This window comes from Myotis brandtii, unplaced genomic scaffold, assembly GCF_000412655.1.
Source record: "Myotis brandtii unplaced genomic scaffold, ASM41265v1 scaffold30, whole genome shotgun sequence".
NCBI lineage: Eukaryota > Metazoa > Chordata > Mammalia > Chiroptera > Vespertilionidae > Myotis > Myotis brandtii.
This window is the reverse complement of record NW_005361458.1, coordinates 2,223,142-2,244,259: the sequence shown is the minus strand read 5'-3', so window position 1 is coordinate 2,244,259 and position 21,118 is coordinate 2,223,142. Positions and strand designations below refer to the sequence as shown.

Here is a 21,118-nt window from a genome sequence, read left to right as displayed (position 1 = left end):
TAATCAGTGCCATCACAGAGAATATCCATTTCAAGTACATCTGAACTGGTTTTTATCAAATGGCGAATGGCCAGAGAGCTGTGGGCTCATTTCTGCTCCTCTTGGGAAATACAAAACCCTCTCTCCGTGTCCCAGAGACACAAATCCTATTCTAGCAGTCACTGAATTCCACACTGGAATTTGGTGAGCTATGTATTTCTACCTTGAAAGGGTAAAGGGGGGGGATACTTTTATTTGAACTCTGAACACAAAACATCAAGCTATGTCCTTGGATATAAGATGTTTGCTTTCATTGCTGTTCAAATAGTTACAGCTTTGGCAAGGGATTCAAAAACCCCTGTATTCCACTTCCAGCTTTGACCCTGCCTGAGGCCTTCAGCCATGATAACTTTAAAACTGGGGATAACATTCTCTGAAAATCTCTCTCTAATAGGGAGGTTGGGAGGACTGCTGGGATAATTTCTATAGTGGTCCAAGCACTGGAAAACAGACACTCTAAATACAGCACATTGCCCTGGATCTTCATCCTTTTATATATCCCTGACAAAGACAGGGGGATCTTGACCATTCATACCTGTGATCCTTCTCTTCTGAAACAGATGCACACGTTGTTGACATGCAAAGGACACGATGCAAAAGACACTTCACATCATGGTGGTGATAATGCAGTATTTAGTTGAGTCAAATAATCCCTCTTCTACATCAACCCTATGATCATCTGTGCATTTTTATCACTTTGATCATACAACTTGAGTGATTTGTTTATAGCTACTTTGTCCATTTGAGTGAGGGTTTCCTGGGAAATCTTCTTTTGTGTACTCAGCACAAGGTAAACAATAAATTTTGCTATTTCAAGGACTATCCGACTCTGCTCTGGAATATTCTTAAAAATCTGTGAGGTCAGATAATACCCATAAAAAGGATGCCTAGCCTGGCCAGTGTGGCTCCTTGGCTGGGTGGCCACTCATGAACCAGGAAGTCATGGTTCGATTCCCACTCAGGGCACATATCCAGGTTGTGGCTGATCCTCAATGGGGGAAACGCAGGAGGCAGCCGATTGATCAATGATTCTCTCTCATCATTGATGTTTCTATCTCGCTCTCCCTCTCCCTTCCTCTCTCTGAAATCAATAAAACATATTTTTTAAAAAGGGTGCCTATTTTAAATAATTTTACTTTATACAATGGGGTGAAAGCTGAGATGCTCTAATGAGCTTAATAAATTCATCAAGTACTCATTCATTCTATGTCAGGTGCTTGGAAAAGTATTAGAAGAGTTATTGAAATAGAGGGTAATAAAAATGATAGTCATATATGGAATGAGTCAAAACTAAAAAAATAACACACATGCATATTCACTCACAATGTAATATTGGTTAATACTAATGAGAGTCCTATGGACTATTTACTTCACTAAGCACTTTATAAATATCATTTCATTTAACATTTACAGATGAAGAAACTCAGGTTCAAACATGTAAAATGACCTATCATAAGTAACAGAGCTATCAAAAAGTGAAACTAGGATTCATACCCCAATCTGTCCCACTCGCAAGTCCAAAATCTTTGTCACTATGCCCTCCTGCTCATTATATGTAATCAAGCATGTACTACTAGTATGTATGTGTTTGCCTGCGTTCATAAGTATATGCACAAATGTATTCTTTATTTACAATTGAATAGTAGATACCCTTTGGCCTGCCTGGTGGGGGAGCACTGTTCTAAGAGACAAGGTGAAATATAAAACATCAGGATTTAAGGCTGATGTATACAAAAAGTTCTAAAATGGCCATGTTGGCAAAACAGTTAATGTCATGTTTTTCGTCATCACCATAAACATTGATGGTTAACATTTACTGGATACTCAGGCAAGTGATACTACTCAATACTTTATGGGCATATAAGTTAAGGGATACAGACCCTATTTTCACATATCTAGTAAGAACTGGAGCCAGGATTCAAACCCATTAACTTACCTTTACCACACTAATCTGCTGCTCTAAGCTTTCCTGGCCCAAATGTATTAAAAATAAGCAGAATGATGGCTATGCCACCACACCTGAGTGAGGCCCTGACCTGTGCTCATCCTCTATGCTGCACAGATAGAGCTGGGAGCGGCTGCTCAGCCTGGCACTACATGTCCCAGTCCCCCTCAGTCAGCTGGCTCCATTTAGATACAAGCTCGGATCAGTGACATGTGGGGAGAAGTCACTCTCCTTTCCAGCCAGGTCCATGAAAACCTCCCACAAAGACCTTCACCTCTCCTAGGACTGCCACCTGGATGAGAAAGCTGAGGCCCCAGAGAATGGAAGAGCCATAAAATGTCAGGGGCCCTAAAATGACCTCTCCTCAAATCAACTCTAAGAGGAAAGCATTCACCACCCAGAAATGCTAACTGGTCTTGATGAGAGGGAGAAACAAACTCCTATTGTGTCAGGCCACTAGCATTTCAGGGTTTACTTACTGAAACAACTAGCATTTATTCTAATGATATTAACTAAAGCCTACAATGGATTTCTTATCTTTTTCTAAGCATTTGACATCTGCAGAGAAACAGGTTTGGCACCTACTATTTCCCTGCAGTAACTGGTCAGAGTTAGGTTTATGCATAGATGTAAGTGAAAAACACCCTCTTGAGTTAGAGTTTACAACATGCTTTCATCTACAACACTTCATCCTTTGCCACTCAAAAGCAAGAGAGGTATAAGGGGTTATCTCAATTTTAAAGATGAAGAAACTATGGCTGAGACTGGCAAAATTTTCCATATTCACATAAGTAATCAGTGGCAGAACTGGGACATTAGCCCAATATTCTCATCAGTATCTAGTTCCTCCTTTCCCATTCAACTCGATATCCTTTTATGGGCCCAGAAAAGAGCTATTTCACCTCTGTTCCACCCCTTGCACATGAAACAGTTGAAATCTTATTAATTAGGGAAAAAATAAAATGAAAATGAAAAAACACACCCCCTTTTTTACACTTAATTACAAAAGGCATGGATCCCTGAAAAGGTAAGTCAAAGAGCAGAATTCACAATGAAGCATTAACGATAAACATCAGATCTAGAGAAAAGGTTTTGGTCATGAAATAGCAAAGGTAACCAGAAACAAGATGGAATACTTAAAAATAGCCGAGAAAAAAATACCATAAAGGGGAACCAATTTCACTTAATGTTGCTTATGGTTAGGCGGTTATGATCCACCAAATATAAGAGAGATCTTAACTTAGTCTGTCAGTTCAGGTTTCTTGGACCTTCTCTGTTTCCCAAACCATACCACTTCATGCTACAAGATTCTAGTTCTGGAAAGACAGCTTTGGAGTCTCAAAAACACAAAACCCATCCAAACACTGCCCATAGAGTCAGAGTTAAAATTAGATTTCAAAATTTCCTCCCTCAACATTTGGTAAGCCCTACTATGTGCCCAGCTGTGTGCCGAGAGGTTCTCTTCCTCAGGAAGCTTACCGTGCATCAGCTGTACCAATGTACAGCTTCTGTGATCACAGGAAAGTCGCTTAACTAACCTCTTTGAGCTTCAACTACTCCAAATGTTGATTCACTGGGAACTCAAAAAGCTAACTAATATGGGAACTTCCTGCACAAAGGGCTGTTTAGATGCAAGTGTTTGCTTAATATTGATGTTTTTCTACCACAAAACACTTATTCTATACAGACCTCTAGACTTCTTGATTCTCTTCTTAATGCTTTCACCAACCCAGCTGTGGTCACAGAATTTAGTCCCCAGGAAGCCTGAAGGAAGATGAAGGGCCCTTGGACCAAACGAAGTTACTGAATATATTCTGCGAGTTCCTTGGTGAAATATCAAGTTATGCCAGGTTAAGCAGGTTTCTTTTCCCAGTCATTTAACAGATAGTTATTGAGTACCCTGCCTTTACAGTGTTCCCTAGTGAGGAAGCAGGGGGAAAACAAACATTTTAACAGTTGATTTAATTGATTAATTTTAATTTGGATTAGAGCTTAAGGGAAACAGAATCCTCAAACAGAGCCACACTGGAGAAGACCTGCATTGGTTAAGCTGCACAGAATAGGTCTCTGGGAAAAAGTGGGGCTGACCCCTAACAGACAAGAAATTGCCCATGCAGAGAGAGAAGTAGGGGAATCCAGGCCGAAGAAACTGCTCACAACAGGCCAAGTTGAAGAAGAGCTGAGTGTGTTCGGGAATTGAAGACTTCTTATGAGCTGGACAGAAAAAGGCTACTAAGTGGGAAAGGTTGGTGGAAGCTACTTACCTACTCTCATAAACCACGTATTCCAGAACACCTCAGAGCCTGTATTATGCTAATGTTATCAAGAGGCTCTAAGAGAAGAGGCAAGAGTGTACTTCCTCCCAAATCTAAAGTCAAATCTCAAATCTCCAATACTCTGGGACATGTTCTTCTAAAGTGCTGATTGTTCTATTAGTTCTGATGGTTTCAAGACACCGGTGATTTGAAACGTGCATCACTATTCATTCTCTCACAAGGCCTGACGCCTCAGCTAATTATTCCGAGTGTCTGACATGGTTCCCTGAATTCTGGCAGGACTCATTTGCAAAGGAGATTTCCACAGATAGGCTCGTGTCTGAGCCCAGGCAAGTCAGAAACAAATTCAAACTGAACAGAGACTGTGAAAACTTGATTTTTAAATGCTTACATTCAACAGTGATAATCACCTATATTTTTATATCCTAGCCAAAGACAGGGAAATAAGTGAGATACAGACTTGAAATAAGAATTAGTCCTTAGAAGAAAAAGAAAAACTTATTTCCCTTTATATTTAGATTTTAGCATCTAAATCTTTAGCATATTTCCTTTTCTTGCTACGTTGTGGAAAAATACTTCAAATTTATCTCATTTTTTTCTGTACTTTAATAATGAATAGTTTAATTGGTACACGGGAGAATACTGGACTGTTTACCTTTAAGATATTCCTAGAATCTTAAATCACTGTAGTCCAAGATATACTATGCACTTTACACCCAGCTGGCTAGCTAATGAGTTACATAGATAATCACATAAATGAACAGTAATTTTTATCAAAACAGTACAGAATTCTTGAAAGGTATTGCTAGTCTTTTAAATGAATCTGTGGCATTACTGCCATCCCCCTCTTTCTTTAAATAACCATTTCATACATGCTTGCAAATGATACTGTGAATGACATGATCCTCTTTTCCCCCCACATCCAAAACCAAAAATTCAAAATCCAATTGGACACATGCTATTATTCCACATTCAAAACCATCTCTGAAACCAGGAGTAGCTGTGTATACATTAGGAATGGAGGTTTGGGCCCAGTCCAACTCCCCGTACATCTTCATTTGCCCAGTAACACAATCTATAGCCAACTGCTAACCAAGTCAATATGTGGTAAGACTAACAGCCACCCTAACTTGACTTGATAATTATTCTCCTTTAACTGACATAATATTCAATATACTGTTGTTGAGAGCAATAATGCTAAAATTGATGCCTTGAGGGCTACAAGACAATTGAGTTTTAGCCAGATAAAATGACTTGTACACTAACAGTGCATTATAGGGTTCCACAACCTATGGAACATTTTATAGTCTACTTGTACAAAAATGTTATATATAATTATATTCTAAGGCATTTGTGCATGCTTTATCATTACTACATATAATTTTAAAATATTGACCAATAGTCAAATAACACTGCTTTAGAGAAAAAGGGTTTATTTCTATAGTCTAGCTCTTGTTTGGGGGGATTTGCTTTATTATTTTTTAAATGAGCATTTTCTCACTACACAAGTGATAATAGTTTTGTGTTCTCTGACTTCTTGCTTTTTTTCTAAACCAAGAACTGTTTTCTCCAAGGAGTAAGTAGATAATAAGTGCTGAATAACAAAAAGCATCATTTAAATAAAATCTATATTATATCAATTCTATCAATAAACAAGACAGAAACTAAACCTAGTGATCCTCAAATGTAAAAATCATCTATGATTTTCTCAAAATGTCAATTCTAGACTCTGAATGGACAAATAGATTATATTAAATTTGAGACTTTGTCAAAATGCATATTAAATTTAATGAAAATTAATCATAATTTAAGTATAACAATAAATGACAGTGTTCTTTATATGCAATATTTGACCTCAACAATAAGAGATTTTATAAATGGTTAGTTTATGGTTTTGGTGAATTTTTCTCTCACATTAATTTCTCTTGCAATTTTGTATCTTTAAAACCTGAGCCCTCATACAAAAATGAAATATGGAATATGTTTTCTACGCTTGCCTTACAGCTATGTGGAAATTTTGTGGGGTTGTTGTGGTTTTTTTTTGGGGGGGGGGGAGGACTAACATCTCTAATAATTTCAAGTAAAACAAAAAATAGGCACCAGTCAAGGCAGAACATTACAACCACACTGCAGAACATCCAAAAGGTTCGGTATTTACTGACAATCAGGTGCTGCAGTAAGCTGGGTTGTTAAGATGGCAAAGAATCACAGTCATGCAAATATCTATTTGTTTGGACAGAGAGACACCATGCATACGCTCCACATAGCTTAGGCAAACATATAGTACATGCAGAACTGAAATACAGCACTGATGATCAAACTAATAAAGCATCTAAGTGGAGGCAGAAAGGACAATACTAGATTGGGGCAAAATACTTCAGTAAATAAAGGAAAAAGTGCTGAACCTAGCTAACAGTTCCATTCAAACATTTGCAAGAGGTTTGTTCTTTCATGTAGGACAGGGTTAGGGAACGTCGGGCCCGAGGGCTGTACCAGGCTCTTGAAATCATTTGGTCTGGCCCTGACAAGGCATTAGGGGTGAGTTAAATGTCTGACCAAATACAGCAGCCTAATTTTCAAGTTGATAATTTTGTATGGCCCTTGAATGATGTTATAAATATCCATATGGCCTTTGGCAGAAAAAGGTTCCCTACCACTGGTGTAGGACAGAATCAATCCAAAATGGACACTAATACTCGTGTTGTGGAAACGTCTGCAGAAAGACATGGCCCGGATGTGTCTTGAGGCAGCATAATCGGGGATCCTTAAACTGGCTCCATGCTTTGCTTTTCCTGGCCCTTCCTCCTGGACCTTGTGCCCCCTCAGTTCCCCTGACCACCCAGGACTTAACTTTCCACTCACCCCACTGAAATGTCCCTATCCTGAGGCAAGTGAGAGAATGCTTGTGAAAGTCTTCTGTACACTGAAAATGTAATAGACAAGTATTCCTATTAACATCATCATCTCATCTTCAGAAGGCCAAATTTTCTGTGCCTTCCAAGTTGACATCTTACTGAACGAAAAAATATGATCCTCTGCCTCCTATAGCAGACCTGGGAGCAGAAAGATTATCCCACTTCCCCTCTTTCTCTATGCTCACTCATCACCCCTCCCCTGCTCTCCTGCCCTGGCTAACACCTGGGGGGACCACACAGGAGAATGACAGGAATGTGTGTTTTGATGCCAGGTTAAAGCAAGGGGAGACTCGCGGGGCCCCCACTCCTCACATACCAAGCTGGCAGCCAAGGCCTTGCACACAACACAAGGTAACTTGGGGAATAAACAGGCTGGCAGAGCCAAAAGCAATTTTTTTGAAGGGCTCAATCCTCCTGGTATTATCCCCGCAGGAAATTTCAAAAATCACTTCAGAGTCTACCTTTTCCACTATGCTCTCCTCTGGCAGGAGGGAGAACTTCTTCATCATCCATGTAGTCTTTTTGGGTCCTGGGGTCTCCCAACATGCTGTTTGCAACATTTACCCTTCAAGGGTCGTAGGAAGACAGATGGCCATAAAAATACTTCAGAGGAAAAGTACACAATGCAAAACCACTCATAACATACTGCAAAATATGATGAAAGGGGGGCAGGGAGGTTGCAGGGGAAGGGAGTGGAGGCTGTGGGCCTCCCAGAAGAGCTTTAAGACCTACTGACACAAAGACAGGGTTCGGGCTGTAAGAGCAGGTGCTATGAAGGCCAAATCTACAACCATGCCTGCGTGTTTTGGAGTGTGAAGGCTGACTGGTTACAAAAGCGGGGAATTTATAGACATTACAGTTCTTCCTTTGATTTGGACGAAGAAGCAATAATTAGTTAGGGTGCACAGACAACCAACAAAACACCGAACCTACAAATTAAGGGTGAGAACAAGCCTTACTAAACCCAGATGAAATGTCATCTCAGATTTCCACACAGGCATCACCCACCTCAAAGAGCCCTCCCCCTTGAGTAGGGCTACAGCAAGACTTGCTGGAGAAGCCAGGGCGCTCATGGTGCAAGGAGAGAGAGCTGGATTCAAAAGGAGGCAAACAAAGCAACACTAGGCAACAGGCCACTGTTTCCTTCCTAACATACACCACGGAAGCCTGCTGTCAGCCCGCTGGGACTGGGACGTCACTCCTTCTTTCCAATTCCCCCGCAAGCCTACCAAAAGCACCGTTCTAACCGGGAGAGGGTGTGCCTGCCTGGGACTACGAGAGGCAGGAAGGAGACCAGGTTTGCTTGCCAATGGCTTTCACCCAACCCCTCCTAGAGCTGGCCACAGACACCAGCTTCAATGTCCTCCCCCTACCTGAAGGATGTACCCCCGAACGTAGTCCCGTAGCGTCCAGCCCAGGCCGTGCAGGATGTGTAGCACCTCCTCCTGCTTCAGGACACTGAAGAGCCGGTCCAGCAGGATCTTTAGCCGCACGGGCACCGCTTGTGTCCCGTAGAGCATCAGGCTGCTGATGTCGAACACCACGTTGGACTGCACAATCTCCACTTGGGTGGGGTGGTACAGGTGCTGGGTGCTGAGCTTATCCAAGGCTGTGGTGGTCCCACCAAGGTTCCGGAGGTGGATGGGAATAAAGAGACAAAGGGAGAGGACAGACAAAGCAGAAACAAGTTACTGGAAGTTATCAGGGCTCCATTTCTAAGGCTGCAGATCACCACAGGAAAACCACATAAGTCTTTAAGCAAGTGTTTGCAATGTAAATAGTTCTCTTCCCACCTCCTCCCTGTTTTGTTTATAAATTGCAGACTGCAAAAGACAGCAAGAAAATACAAAATGTATTCAACTTTCAGAAAGAGAGCCACTGAGGATGTTTCTAAATGACTGTAGCTGACTCTACAAACCAGACTAATTAATTAGCTAATTGAATTATGGTGCAACTCAAGTTATCATGGCGTCCTCCCTTCCCCCACCAAAGAAAAAAATGAACAACTTCCACCTTATGTCCTAAGAACAGGTTCGACCAATATAATTTTAAAAAATAAAATCTGCCCTAGCCGGTTTGGCTCAGTGAATAGAGTGTCGGCCTGTGGACTGAAGGGTTCCGGGTTCGATTCTGGTCAAGGGTGCATACCCAGGTTGCGGGCTCCATTCCCACTAGGCGAGCATGAAGGAGGCAGCTGATCAGTGATTTTCTCTCATCACTGATGTTTCTACCTCTCCCTTCCTCTCCCTTCCTCTCTAAAATCAATAAAGTTATATTTAAAAAAATAAAAATAAAAATAAAATCCACCCCTTGTAAAACCTGAATGGTTTAAAGAGAAAGAGAAGCATGTTCTTCAGAATGCAGGGGCCTAAAAGGCCTAATTTCAAAGGAATAATAAGGAAAGCTGACATCAGTGTAGGGCTCTCAAGTTAAATTACCAGGAGCGAAGGGAGATTATCCAGAGACTTAGGTCTCCCAATTTTACCTCTTGCTGTTCACCTGTGAGATTTAGTTTAGTGTTCACTGGCATGTTCTATAAAAGTTATCCAGGAGAAACAAAAACAAACAAAAAAAAGAAGAAAAAAATACATTCAAGCCATAATTTAGTCATCTTTGAAACAGCTCTGACCAGGGTTTAGTGTCAAATGAAAATGGAAAACAATGACTATAATCAAAGTTTGAGAATTTCTGTGAATTTCAGCTGTTACCTCAGTACAGAAAACGAAGGATGACCATTTTCAGAGTAAATATTTTAATTAAATTAATATTTCAACAATTAGGCCTTTTCCTCCTCAAATCTAAGAGATTATCTCTCTCCTCTAGATCTTAAAGCCAAGATCAGATCATACTTCCAGTCCCCATCCTTATCTGATTTACTGGGAATTAACTATTGCAAATAGTTACTATTGCAAATAATATAATTATATTTTTCCTCAGTTTCTTTAAAGTGAATTAAGATAACATTGTATTATATCCAGGGCTCAAAGAGATGCTGCTGCAATGATTAATGAGATAATGAATGAGAGGTGCTTTGAACTCCTGAAGAGGACACAAAAGCATTAGGTCAACTGTAAGAATTATACACATATGGCCTTCTGGGGATTAAAACAGATAAACACCTGAGCCTGAAAAAAATGGTCATCTAATCTCTTGAGTGAGGACAGTGGCTTTCAGATAACATCCAGGCTCAAATTCTAACTATACCTGAGAGTACAGTACCCAATGTTTCTGCAAGTTCTAAATGTCTGCCTGGTCTTTCTCACCCACCCTTCCCTCCACCTTAGCCCATAACGGTATGTACTGTACTGTATTGTACATGTGCACTCTGAGTAACTCTTATTTGAATATACCAGTGTCTCTGCATATTAATGCAGGTATTTAAAAGTGCACACACACACACGGTTTTTACTTATTTGAAATGTAGTTTTTCAGGGCTCCTCCTCCACTCTGGTTTCCTCCTGACTTGTGGTCACTAGAGAGTTCATGTACTCTTGATAAATTGCTTTCTTACATCCATAGTGTAAAGGCCCTTATCATTTACCCGCTGGCTTCATTCAACACATTTACTCCCAGGAATACTTTGTCAAAGAGTTCGGGTTTTCTCATACTTCATTTCTTGCAGTTGATTTGTCTGATCTTTCCTATTCTAGTGGTTGAGTCAACTTTGAATAAATAGCCTTAAAAATTAATTTAACGTTTGGGAAAGATAAGGGATTCACAAGCCTAGGGATTGAAGACTTCTCTCACCCCACAGGGCATTGAGCCTGCAAAAAATGCAGGAAAGAAGTATTATTAACCCCGTTCTTCTTCAAGAACAGCTTAACTACTCTGCTGAGTGGCTGCTCTGCTTCCAGAATCCAGTGACCAGGTCAGGGAAAACCTGCTCTCCAACTCTCTTCCATCAACCCTCCTGGCCCAGATCAATCACTTCGTCACAAAATACTCTGCTTATACCACAACAAATAGGAAATCGAGAGGGTTTATTAGGGGGAAGTAATTGACACTAAATCCTGATTTTTGTCCATGTGTTTGGACCTTGTACTTATGCACTGAGTATATGTAGGTGTGTGTACCAATGTATTCGAAGGCTAGGTGGGAAAAGGTCATATCAGCCCTCTCCCTTCCACCCCTTAAAAATGGCAGACAGTTTTTAGAAGATAAAGAAGACTAACCTGTTGAGGGTAGAGCAACAAAGAGAAATTGTTCAGATAATTGAAAGAGCACAGGTGGAATAGGTATGGCAAAAACATTTCCCTAGATATGCTTCTGAGAACACCAGAGAGTGTGAGTATTATAAGGACATTACCTGATTCCTCTTCACACTAGTAAGTATGACATATGTTATGAAGTAGGAATGCTGTTACAAGCCACAGAGACATAAAACACAGGTCAATAACTTTTTTTCTGTGAAGGACCAGATATTTTTACTTCTTATGTGTTTTACATTCTCTTCCTTAACTAATCACCTCTGTGGTAATGAAAGCAGGTCAGACTGAAACTAATGGTCATGTCTGTGTTCCAATAAAACTTTATTTATACAAACAAGCACCTGGCCACATTGAGCTCTGTTATGGAGGATGAAAGGGTGAACTGGATAGGTTTTAAAAATTCAATAACAGATAAGGAAAGAGTCCTAAGAGTGCAATTTAAGCAGCAATTATTAAAAGATAAGCCATAGGCAAAGGCTGGAACAATATTAAAATGCCCAGCTTGCATATGTCAACTGTAAATTTTGGCATAAACATATCATCAAACATGATCTGTCAAATTTCTTGAATGTATCAATATTTTCTGCTTTATAATTGTAAGGTCATAGTGAGTCACCAAGTTGTCAACAACTTTTGGGGATGTCTCCTTGAGAACGAAGAGTAAGTGATGATTTTTTAAGTGTCATTAATATCGATAAACTGAAAACTGGACTTCTGCCTAATGTCATGATCTTCCTATGTCTGAATGTGGAGGACTCAAATTTGGATCTTAGTAGGGTTAGAAATATGAGTTGGGTCAATGGGATGAAGGCAGGTTAGGGCAAGAATTTTTTTCAGTGGCATGAAATGGGAAATGATAGTCACCGGCTTTATACTTTACTAGAGGCCTGGTGCACAAAATTCGTGCACAGGTAGGGTCCCTTGAAAGCAGGTCAGACTGAAACTAATGGTCATGTCTGTGTTCCAATAAAACTTTATTTATACAAACAAGCACCTGGCCACATTGAGCTCTGTTATGGAGGATGAAAGGGTGAACTGTATAGGTTTTAAAAATTCAATAACAGATAAGGAAAGAGTCCTAAGAGTGCAATTTAAGCAGCAATTATTAAAAGATAAGCCATAGGCAAAGGCTGGAACAATATTAAAATGCCCAGCTTGCATATGTCAACTGTAAATTTTGGCATAAACATATCATCAAACATGATCTGTCAAATTTCTTGAATGTATCAATATTTTCTGCTTTATAATTGTAAGGTCATAGTGAGTCACCAAGTTGTCAACAACTTTTGGGGATGTCTCCTTGAGAACGAAGAGTAAGTGATGATTTTTTAAGTGTCATTAATATCGATAAACTGAAAACTGGACTTCTGCCTAATGTCATGATCTTCCTATGTCTGAATGTGGAGGACTCAAATTTGGATCTTAGTAGGGTTAGAAATATGAGTTGGGTCAATGGGATGAAGGCAGGTTAGGGCAAGAATTTTTTTCAGTGGCATGAAATGGGAAATGATAGTCACCGGCTTTATACTTTACTAGAGGCCTGGTGCACAAAATTCGTGCACAGGTAGGGTCCCTAGGCCTGGCAGGTGATCAGGGCCGATTGGGGCCTTCCCTTTGCCGGCCGGGGCCTTCCTTCATTCTGCGCCGCCGCCTGGTGGTCAGCGCACATCATAGCGAGCAATCAAACTCAGGGTCTAACAGTCGAACTCCCGAGGGGACAATTTTCATATTAGGTTTTTATATATATAGATGAGCCTAACCACCTGCTAAAGTCCTGTACAAATGGTATTGCCAAAGTATCATTTTCAAATAAAATCTTAACCCAAAACTGGGTATAAAAAAACATAAAAGTGAAGCTGGAGTGAGCATGGATTAGAGAACTTGCTTGTTAATCCCTTTTTCTCTTCAACTTGTTTAAGCATCTCAGTTGGAACCCTAGAGTTCCCAGAAGCACAGTTTGAAAACATACTTTTCTACACAATAAAATGGAATCAATTGTTTTATCTGCTTTGCACCTACTCTCTTTCATTCTAGTAACAGAAACTGAATTTCCCTTTGAGGAAACATTCTTCCCCTATCTTATAAAAAGAATATTCCTTAAGCCAGGCCTGGAAAACCAGCATATCCCAGTCGCTTGGCCACAGGGATGGGCAAGTGACCTACTCTGAACAATGAGGTTGAATCAAGGACTTTAGTTATAAGTAGTGGGAAATTTTTCTCTTTCCTCAAAATCTGAGGCTGGTAAATATAGCTTGAAAACAAAAATCGCATGGAAGACAGATGGGATGCAGGTGGTCTGAGAAAGACCAGGTACTGCCAATATTGTTTGATCCATGGTCATTTTGGGTGCTGGTACTTTACCTAGAATCTTGGGATACAAAAGCCAACAAACTCTCTCTTTTTATGTCTGCTTGGAGTACGATTCTGTAACTTGTTTCTAAAAGAGCCTTAACTAAGACAACTACCTTTGGGGTTTCCAGCTGGATACCATGTAATTTCAAAGCAGGTGTCAGTGAAAAGGTATTTTAGTTCCAGGTCAAATGTAGTTTCTCCAGTGACTGGAATGAAGTATCCTTAAAAATTTCATATCTTACACAAATTTATAAAGTGTGAATAAGTGCCATCAACATTAATAAATAAAAAATAATTATGGGGGAATAAAGGAAATGATCTCTAAGTACTAACTAAATAGCATGCATCATTTCAGGGTTTTACAATGATCTCATTTTATCCTCTCAAAAATTAAAAAACACACATTATAACTATTATCACCTATTTGGAGGTCACAGACTCAATGTGGTTTAGCAACCAGTCTAAGGTCACTTAGTTATGTCTCCCAAGAAAATTCTGTTTCTACCACATGTTCAGATAAATAGTCAATAAGGAACTCTGGGAACTTGGAAATCTTCATCATGTTAGAAGTCCCTAACTCACAGCAATCTGGGCTTCTTGCCCATCACTCTGCTGAAGCAAGCATTTCAAAGGTCACCAATACCTGCCTTACTATGAAATCCAATAGCTTTTCTCCTTCATTATTTCCCATGATCTCTCCATAGCAGCTGACCTTATTGATCACCACTCCTCCTAAATGCTCTTCTCCTTCACTCATGCATACATTCATTTATTCACCAGCACTTAACTCATCACCGAGGTTGGTGTCGCATGCAGATGCAAAAGTAATTTATGTTGTGGCTTCCACCTTCAAAGGTAGACAGATGCAAGCAATATAAATGCTATAAGAAAGATTTGATAAGGTACTTTAGGACACAGAAGAGAGGGCAATTCTTCCAGGAAGTCATAGTCTTGTAAGAAAACTAGGAATTTACAAGCAAGAAAGGAGGAGAGCTAAGGTAAGGTTCTTAAATAAATGTGCAACAGAATCAGCTGAAGAGCTTGTTAAAACATGGATTGTTGGGTCACCTCCCCAGAGTTCCTGATTCATTGAGTCTGGGGACCAAGGATATGCATTTTTAACAAATCTCCACAGGATGCTAATGCTGCTTGGTCAGGGGCAGTATTTTAAGAACCACTGAACTAAGGGTATGTATGTGTAAGAGCACTGATATCCAACGAATATGTAACTCTTGAGGCAAAATATTTAGAGATAAGTATAAAAAGTCAGATGAGCCAAAACTTGTAGAAAGCTTACAAGTTTACTTCTTAATAGGATATAGAAAATATGAAACATTTTATAAGATAAAAGTGATTTATACTTTTACATGTAAAACTCTGACAAGTGTCCGGAAGTTTAATTAAAGCAATGACTGTCAGATTGGGGGACAGAGTACATGTTTAGCAGTGACAGCCACTGACTATGGTACTGGATAAACCTCAGCCACAGAGCCACAACCTCCTAAACGAGAAGAGCAAGAGGAAGATGGTCATGGTTGAAAAATGATCACAGGTGATTCTGATAGAAACCACACACAGACCACTGAAAATCACAGATAGAGTTTGGGGGCAGGGATGGACTAACAGTGGTCGGCAAAACTCATTAGTCAACAGAGCCAAATATCAACAGTACAATGACTGAAATTTCTTTTGAGAGCCAAATTTTTTAAATTTAAACTATATAGGTAGGTACACTGTTCTTAACTTAATTAGGGTACTCCTAAGGCTTAGGAAGAGCCATACTCAAGGGGCCAAAGAGCCACATGTGGCTCGCGAGCCGCAGTTTTCCGACCATGGGTAAGAATCACATGAACAGAGTAGGATATTTTGCAATACTCCCCTAGAAGATGACTTAACTCACTGAACTTCAAACTTTATATGCCTAAACCTGGGATAAGGGAAGGCCTTCCAAAAGGTATGGAGACATAGGGACTCAATTTCCAGATCCTGCAATCCTGTATTTACTCTTTCCTAAAATCAATCCACCTGAGAACAGGCCTGCCAGCCCATGCAAATTATCCATTCCCATTTCTCCTCTGAAAATAGTACCCATCCTTCATTATGAAGTAAAGGTATAGTCTGACTTGCCTTATAGGATATTCACTGGCCCAGGGTGTAAAACTCTCCTGGGTGCCAAAATAATTGATGTTTTCTTGATGATTTTAATTGCTGCATGAAAGCAAAAATGCCCAATACTGAAAATGGCTCCTCCAGCCCCCAGCCCCACATACTCGAAGATAAGCTATTCCTTTCAACTATTCCTAATACTAGGGGTGTCATCACTTGGGAAGAGAAGCATTGGGAGCATGTAAGTGATGCCTACTCTCAAATTAAGTTTGAACGTTTTCTGGTACCTACAAAATTTTTAAAATACTAGATACAACCTGTAGATAGGAATTTTACATGATTTCTTGCAGAAACTATGCTTATCATTTGATAAGGTAGTTACAACCCACTTAATCAAATAATATAAAACTATTTATTTTGGTTATAATTAACCATTTTCCATCTTAGGCAATTTTCCACATCCTGTTAATAAAACTAAAATTAAAATAAATTATGATTTGAATGCCAAAGCACTTAATTCTCAGCTGAATATAATTGGTTTTATTAAGTACATAAAACATTTTTGACCATGAGATCTAGCAAAATTAATGTTTTTATATATGACCCTTACCTAATTTGTCCCTAACATCCAGCAACTGATTGTGATACACAAATGGAACTACATGATCAAAGTAATACCATGGCTTCTAATATATTCCTCATTTCATTTAAAAAAAATCCATTTAAGTTATATATTACAGTACATCATTACATATTAACTAGTGAGAAATAACACTTCTATTGTAAACCAAATTAACTTTTATTAGCTCCACCTTTTATTCTGGACTGTTTTAGTAATTTATGAAACACAGCCCACAATTTATTCATGTTTTTATTATGTTTCTCAAAATATATGTTAATACATCTATTTGAATTGAAATGTGGGTTTAATTTTTCTCAGTTAAAATTAAGTCAGATTTGGCAATTTCATCTGACCCTAAGCACTGGTGGAAATTTTCATCAATTAAGATAGTTAAGTCTTCAGTGATAATTTAAACAATGACTTACAGCAACAATGTAAAGTTCCCAGTGGTGTTTGTTGTCCCGCAGATTAAGGACAGTTTCTATGACAGACTCCAAGGGTTGTTTAGATCCCAGCTCTGCCACCTATTTCCTGTATGACCGTCGTGGTGAGTTTACTCAGCACATGAAATGTTAGGGTGGCTCATTTTCAAAATTCGTTTGGAGACAGGCAAGCCTAAGCTTGAAGACAGACCCTCTGCCTTAATTTCAAGGAGAATATAGAATCAAGACCAAGCAAAGGAGTACAGGAGAAAAACAGATGCTTGGAGTGAAGGTGAGGCAGGGTTATAGGATAAATTTGGGGGACTGACGGGGAACTCAACTACAATGCAGGGGAAATGTCAGGATTCCAGAGGAGCGGCCTCTCTAGCTGCCTGGCTGAATACCCTGCCTCTAGGAATCCTCCTCTCTGCAGGTGGTCCCTAACCTGTACAGTGAGCTCTACCCAAGCTCCTTGCCCTCAACTCCAAACATGTTCTTGCCCCCTATTGCTGTAAAAGGTAGGACTAGGAAACTAGGCCAAAAATGCTTGAAATAATACCCTTTGCAGGGTTGGGGATAGTGTTTTCTGATTGGATATGTCATAGGTGCTCACTGAAAAAAAAGTTATAAATTTGAGAAAGAGAAAACAGAAAGATAACCATCCATAATCCCATTATCCAAAGGCAACTATTGTGCACATGCATCTACCTTTTTTAATCCATAATTTTATATCATTGAGGTCACACTATGGATGCAAATTTCTATCTTCTTGGTGCTGTTTTTCTCACTGAACGTAATACATTAAGAACATTCAAAATGATCTCCGACTACTTAGAACCCATAAGTTTTTACATTGATGTTTCCTCTGGATCGATCCCCCCTTTCTGGCCTACCTTCCCTCGCTTTAGTACAAGTTTTTAGGCTCTCCTAACTCCGTTACTGTAAGTGACTCTTGCTGGCCTAGTACAACCCTCAAGTCAGTCTTCTCAAAATATTGCTTAGAAAGTCTTGTCTCTGCTCCAGGGTTTCCAATGCTGCTGCCTCCCTTCTCCCAACAACCATACACAAAATCCATAACCTGGGTCAGGAGACCTTGGACAGACAGACTGACTTCCCATCCTAAAAACTCTGACATAAGCCTTCTGTTCCAACCACAGAGAGGTATTCACTGCCTTTCAAACATTCCTAGCATTTAGTATTTGGTCACTAAAGGAATAATACAGATTTAGTGAAGAAAAAACAGATTTGATTCAGGCCCTCTGGAAGTGAATAGACCAATGAGGAAATCAGGCCTTTTAAAATACACATTAACATGCAGAATTACAAACTGGGTATGTGAGATGAGAACAGAATTAAATGGGGGTGGGGTGGGGTGTCCCAGGCAAGGCCAATTCTGCTGGGACATGAACAGGGAGAGAGGCACAGGATAAAGCTAGAGAGACAGGCAGGATTCCACCTGCTGAGCTACATTTCTTAGATTTATTTTCAATGCTGTTACTTAAGAGTCTTTCCTCTTATTTACCCTTTTGACTAGCCTTTTAGCTTCAACTCAAATTCTACATTGTTTTTCCATGAGGGCTGGACAGGTCCCCTCATATAAGAGAAATCTGTCTCAACAATCATGGCACTTACATGTGCCAATCATGTACGTCCCAACCATATGTTGCCCATTTACTGGGTCGCTTATGTGCCTATTTATGAACAAGAGCTTGATGTTAAACAGCAACCCTACCTGAAACGCAATCCCTCAAGATGTTTAGCCCTCATATTGTTGAATGAATGAATACAGTGAAATGTACAGAGAATAGGAAAAGGCCAGTATGTATTTGCACTGAAGAGTTAAATGTATGATTCCACTGTACCACCAAATTCTTATTTTCACCCATGCCCCTTTCTCAACCCTCCCCTTTTCGTTTTTGTATTCCTCTAGAGAAAGGTGGGGGTAGGTAATTAGGACAGTTTAGAGAATGAGTTGGGGCTGCTAGCCCAGCAGTAATTCTGACCAGCTTTGCATAATTTATTCCCTGTCCTACCACTTCAAGCATTATTTGGAGGTATCCAATGGAATTCTAGGCAAAAACAGTATGAACGCTAGTATTGTTAAAGAAAATAATATAACAGTGCATAAGTAGACCATAATGTATAGATAGTATAAAAATTATAGCACAGGATCACTAGATGTATGATGAATGTGCTAGATTTATGGTCTCATAGCTAGAGAAAAAAGTACAGTATAGACTTTGGAAAGTGGTCAGAGAACAGTGACACAATAAGACTTTAAGAATAGCATCTATAAAGAAAAGATTGTTTTTTCTTTTGTAAAATGCCTGGAGAAATAAAAAGCAAACTCTCTTTAGTATGCAGAACTTTCTCTGGAAAAAAAGGGAGGTTTAACTGCACAATATGGGTACTAGTTAGAAAAAAAAAAATCGTACAATAAGAGCTTCTTACACTGTGAATTAAGTTACTGAGGGAACATAATTTACCTGGATTTATTTAAAATGCCAGAAACAGAAGCTTAAACTGATAATTTTCTGGCTATAAAACAAAGGAGAAATTGAAGCCTGGATATAATTTCAATAAACACTTTGATAGGATCTATAGTTTTTCAAAGGAGAATGGTGGCTAAGCCACAAGACTCAAAAATGACACATAAGTCTGGATGAAGAAAACTCATTTTTGTCAAGAATAGAATCACTATAAGAACAACAGCTGGAATTTTTGTGGTTCATTAATGAGTGTAAGGTAAATCTAAAATAAGCATAAAGTGTAATGCAAAATATATAGCAAATGTAAAGTAATACACACTTTTAACTGTATTGCTAACTTAGAGAACAAAGTAATGTCCTTGATAAAATTCAGTGTTCGAGTATATAAAATCATGCTGTGGGTGGTGGTGGGGGGAGGGGTAGTCAGAAAGGAACTTGGATCTGTCAACTGAAATGTGAATAACAATTTTTTATTTCAATTTTTAATAACAGGAATTACTCCCCAAGCCTTCAAATAAATTAAAATAAATGTAAACCTGTAATTCTACAGACTTCACTTCCAATATTTTCTGTGAAGGTCACAGAAATAAGAACATATTCAGATACTTTTTTTTCTTAATGTAGGAGTATAAAAGTGCTTTTCACTGATCCTAGAAAATTGGCTCTCAGTGACAGTTTATAGTTCTTAGTTTTCCACAACTTTTTTTTTTTAAAAAAAAAACATAACTTTCTTTAAAAGCCAAATTCAAGTGACTTAGGTGGTTTCCACAGGAACATACTTGAACATTTCAGGCCCTACGTCCGTGGGCTCCACCTAATAGCTGTTCAGGCATGGCAATATGGAGCTTACAGCCATTCAATAAAAAAGAAGTCAGCAAAGTGGAGTGATTTTTCAAAGCCACCTACTTTACTGAGTAAAACAATTAAAAATTTGTATGAAATGGCCTAAAAGGAAACCTTTTATTTCACTAATTTCCAATCCTGCCCTGGATATTTTTAAATTTTTAAATGCTAATTTGAAGCAATTTTACAAGTTCCAAAAATTAAAGCAGCCTTATTCTTTAATTTTGGGAGAAAGCCTAGTGAGCCTTAAATTGCCCGGCTAATTGTTTGGAGAACTCCCCATCTATTGCCTCAACTCCCCTTAGGATTCCAAATTATAACAGCATCAAGTGGTCAGCTTTTAGGAGCTCTGGGACCTAGAATACTATTAATTTCCAATTGATTAATATTTAACTCGTGTTTTTAAGGGATTGTTTTAGGAATTCTTTCCACGATTACGTTAGGAATTCAAAAATGAAGTTGTGAGTGACAAGATTTTATTAGAGGAATATCTGGGGTCAGATTTTAAAATTTTGATTACTTATAAACAGACTATTGTTCTCTTTCCTACTTCAAATGCCCAGGCCATAACCTCTGAATTTATGAGGATGGTGGCTCTTCATTCTTGCTAATGTGACCAATAATTTCCAATTATATCACACTTTATAATATGCACACTATACCCAATATAATGATATGTCATTTCAATGTAGCTAGCCCATGAACTTGTACAGGTTTAATGGGATTTCACGTATTTAGAATTTCATCATAAAGGGGCCCTTTGGAATCATTATAACATCAATCCTTTCCCATTATAAGACTCAGCTCTCTTACTAGGCAGGGCCTCAGGGCTCAAGGCAAGGCTTAACTTACCCGTAGATTGTAAGCCAGATCCCAATAAAAGCCGTAGCACTTGGGGAGA

At 39.1% G+C, this 21,118-nt stretch overlaps 1 protein-coding gene across 5 annotated transcripts in view; it reads right to left on the bottom strand.

Moving 5' to 3' along the window:
• Positions 1–21,118, bottom strand: part of BNC2 (basonuclin 2) — a 296,688-nt gene that overhangs the window by 115,705 nt on the left and 159,865 nt on the right. For all 5 annotated transcript variants that reach the window (XM_005869592.2, XM_005869593.2, XM_005869594.2 and 2 more), the window contains one exon: positions 8,549–8,784. In XM_005869592.2, the coding sequence (XP_005869654.2) occupies positions 8,549–8,784 (236 nt within the window). The remainder of the gene's footprint in view (positions 1–8,548; positions 8,785–21,118) is intronic.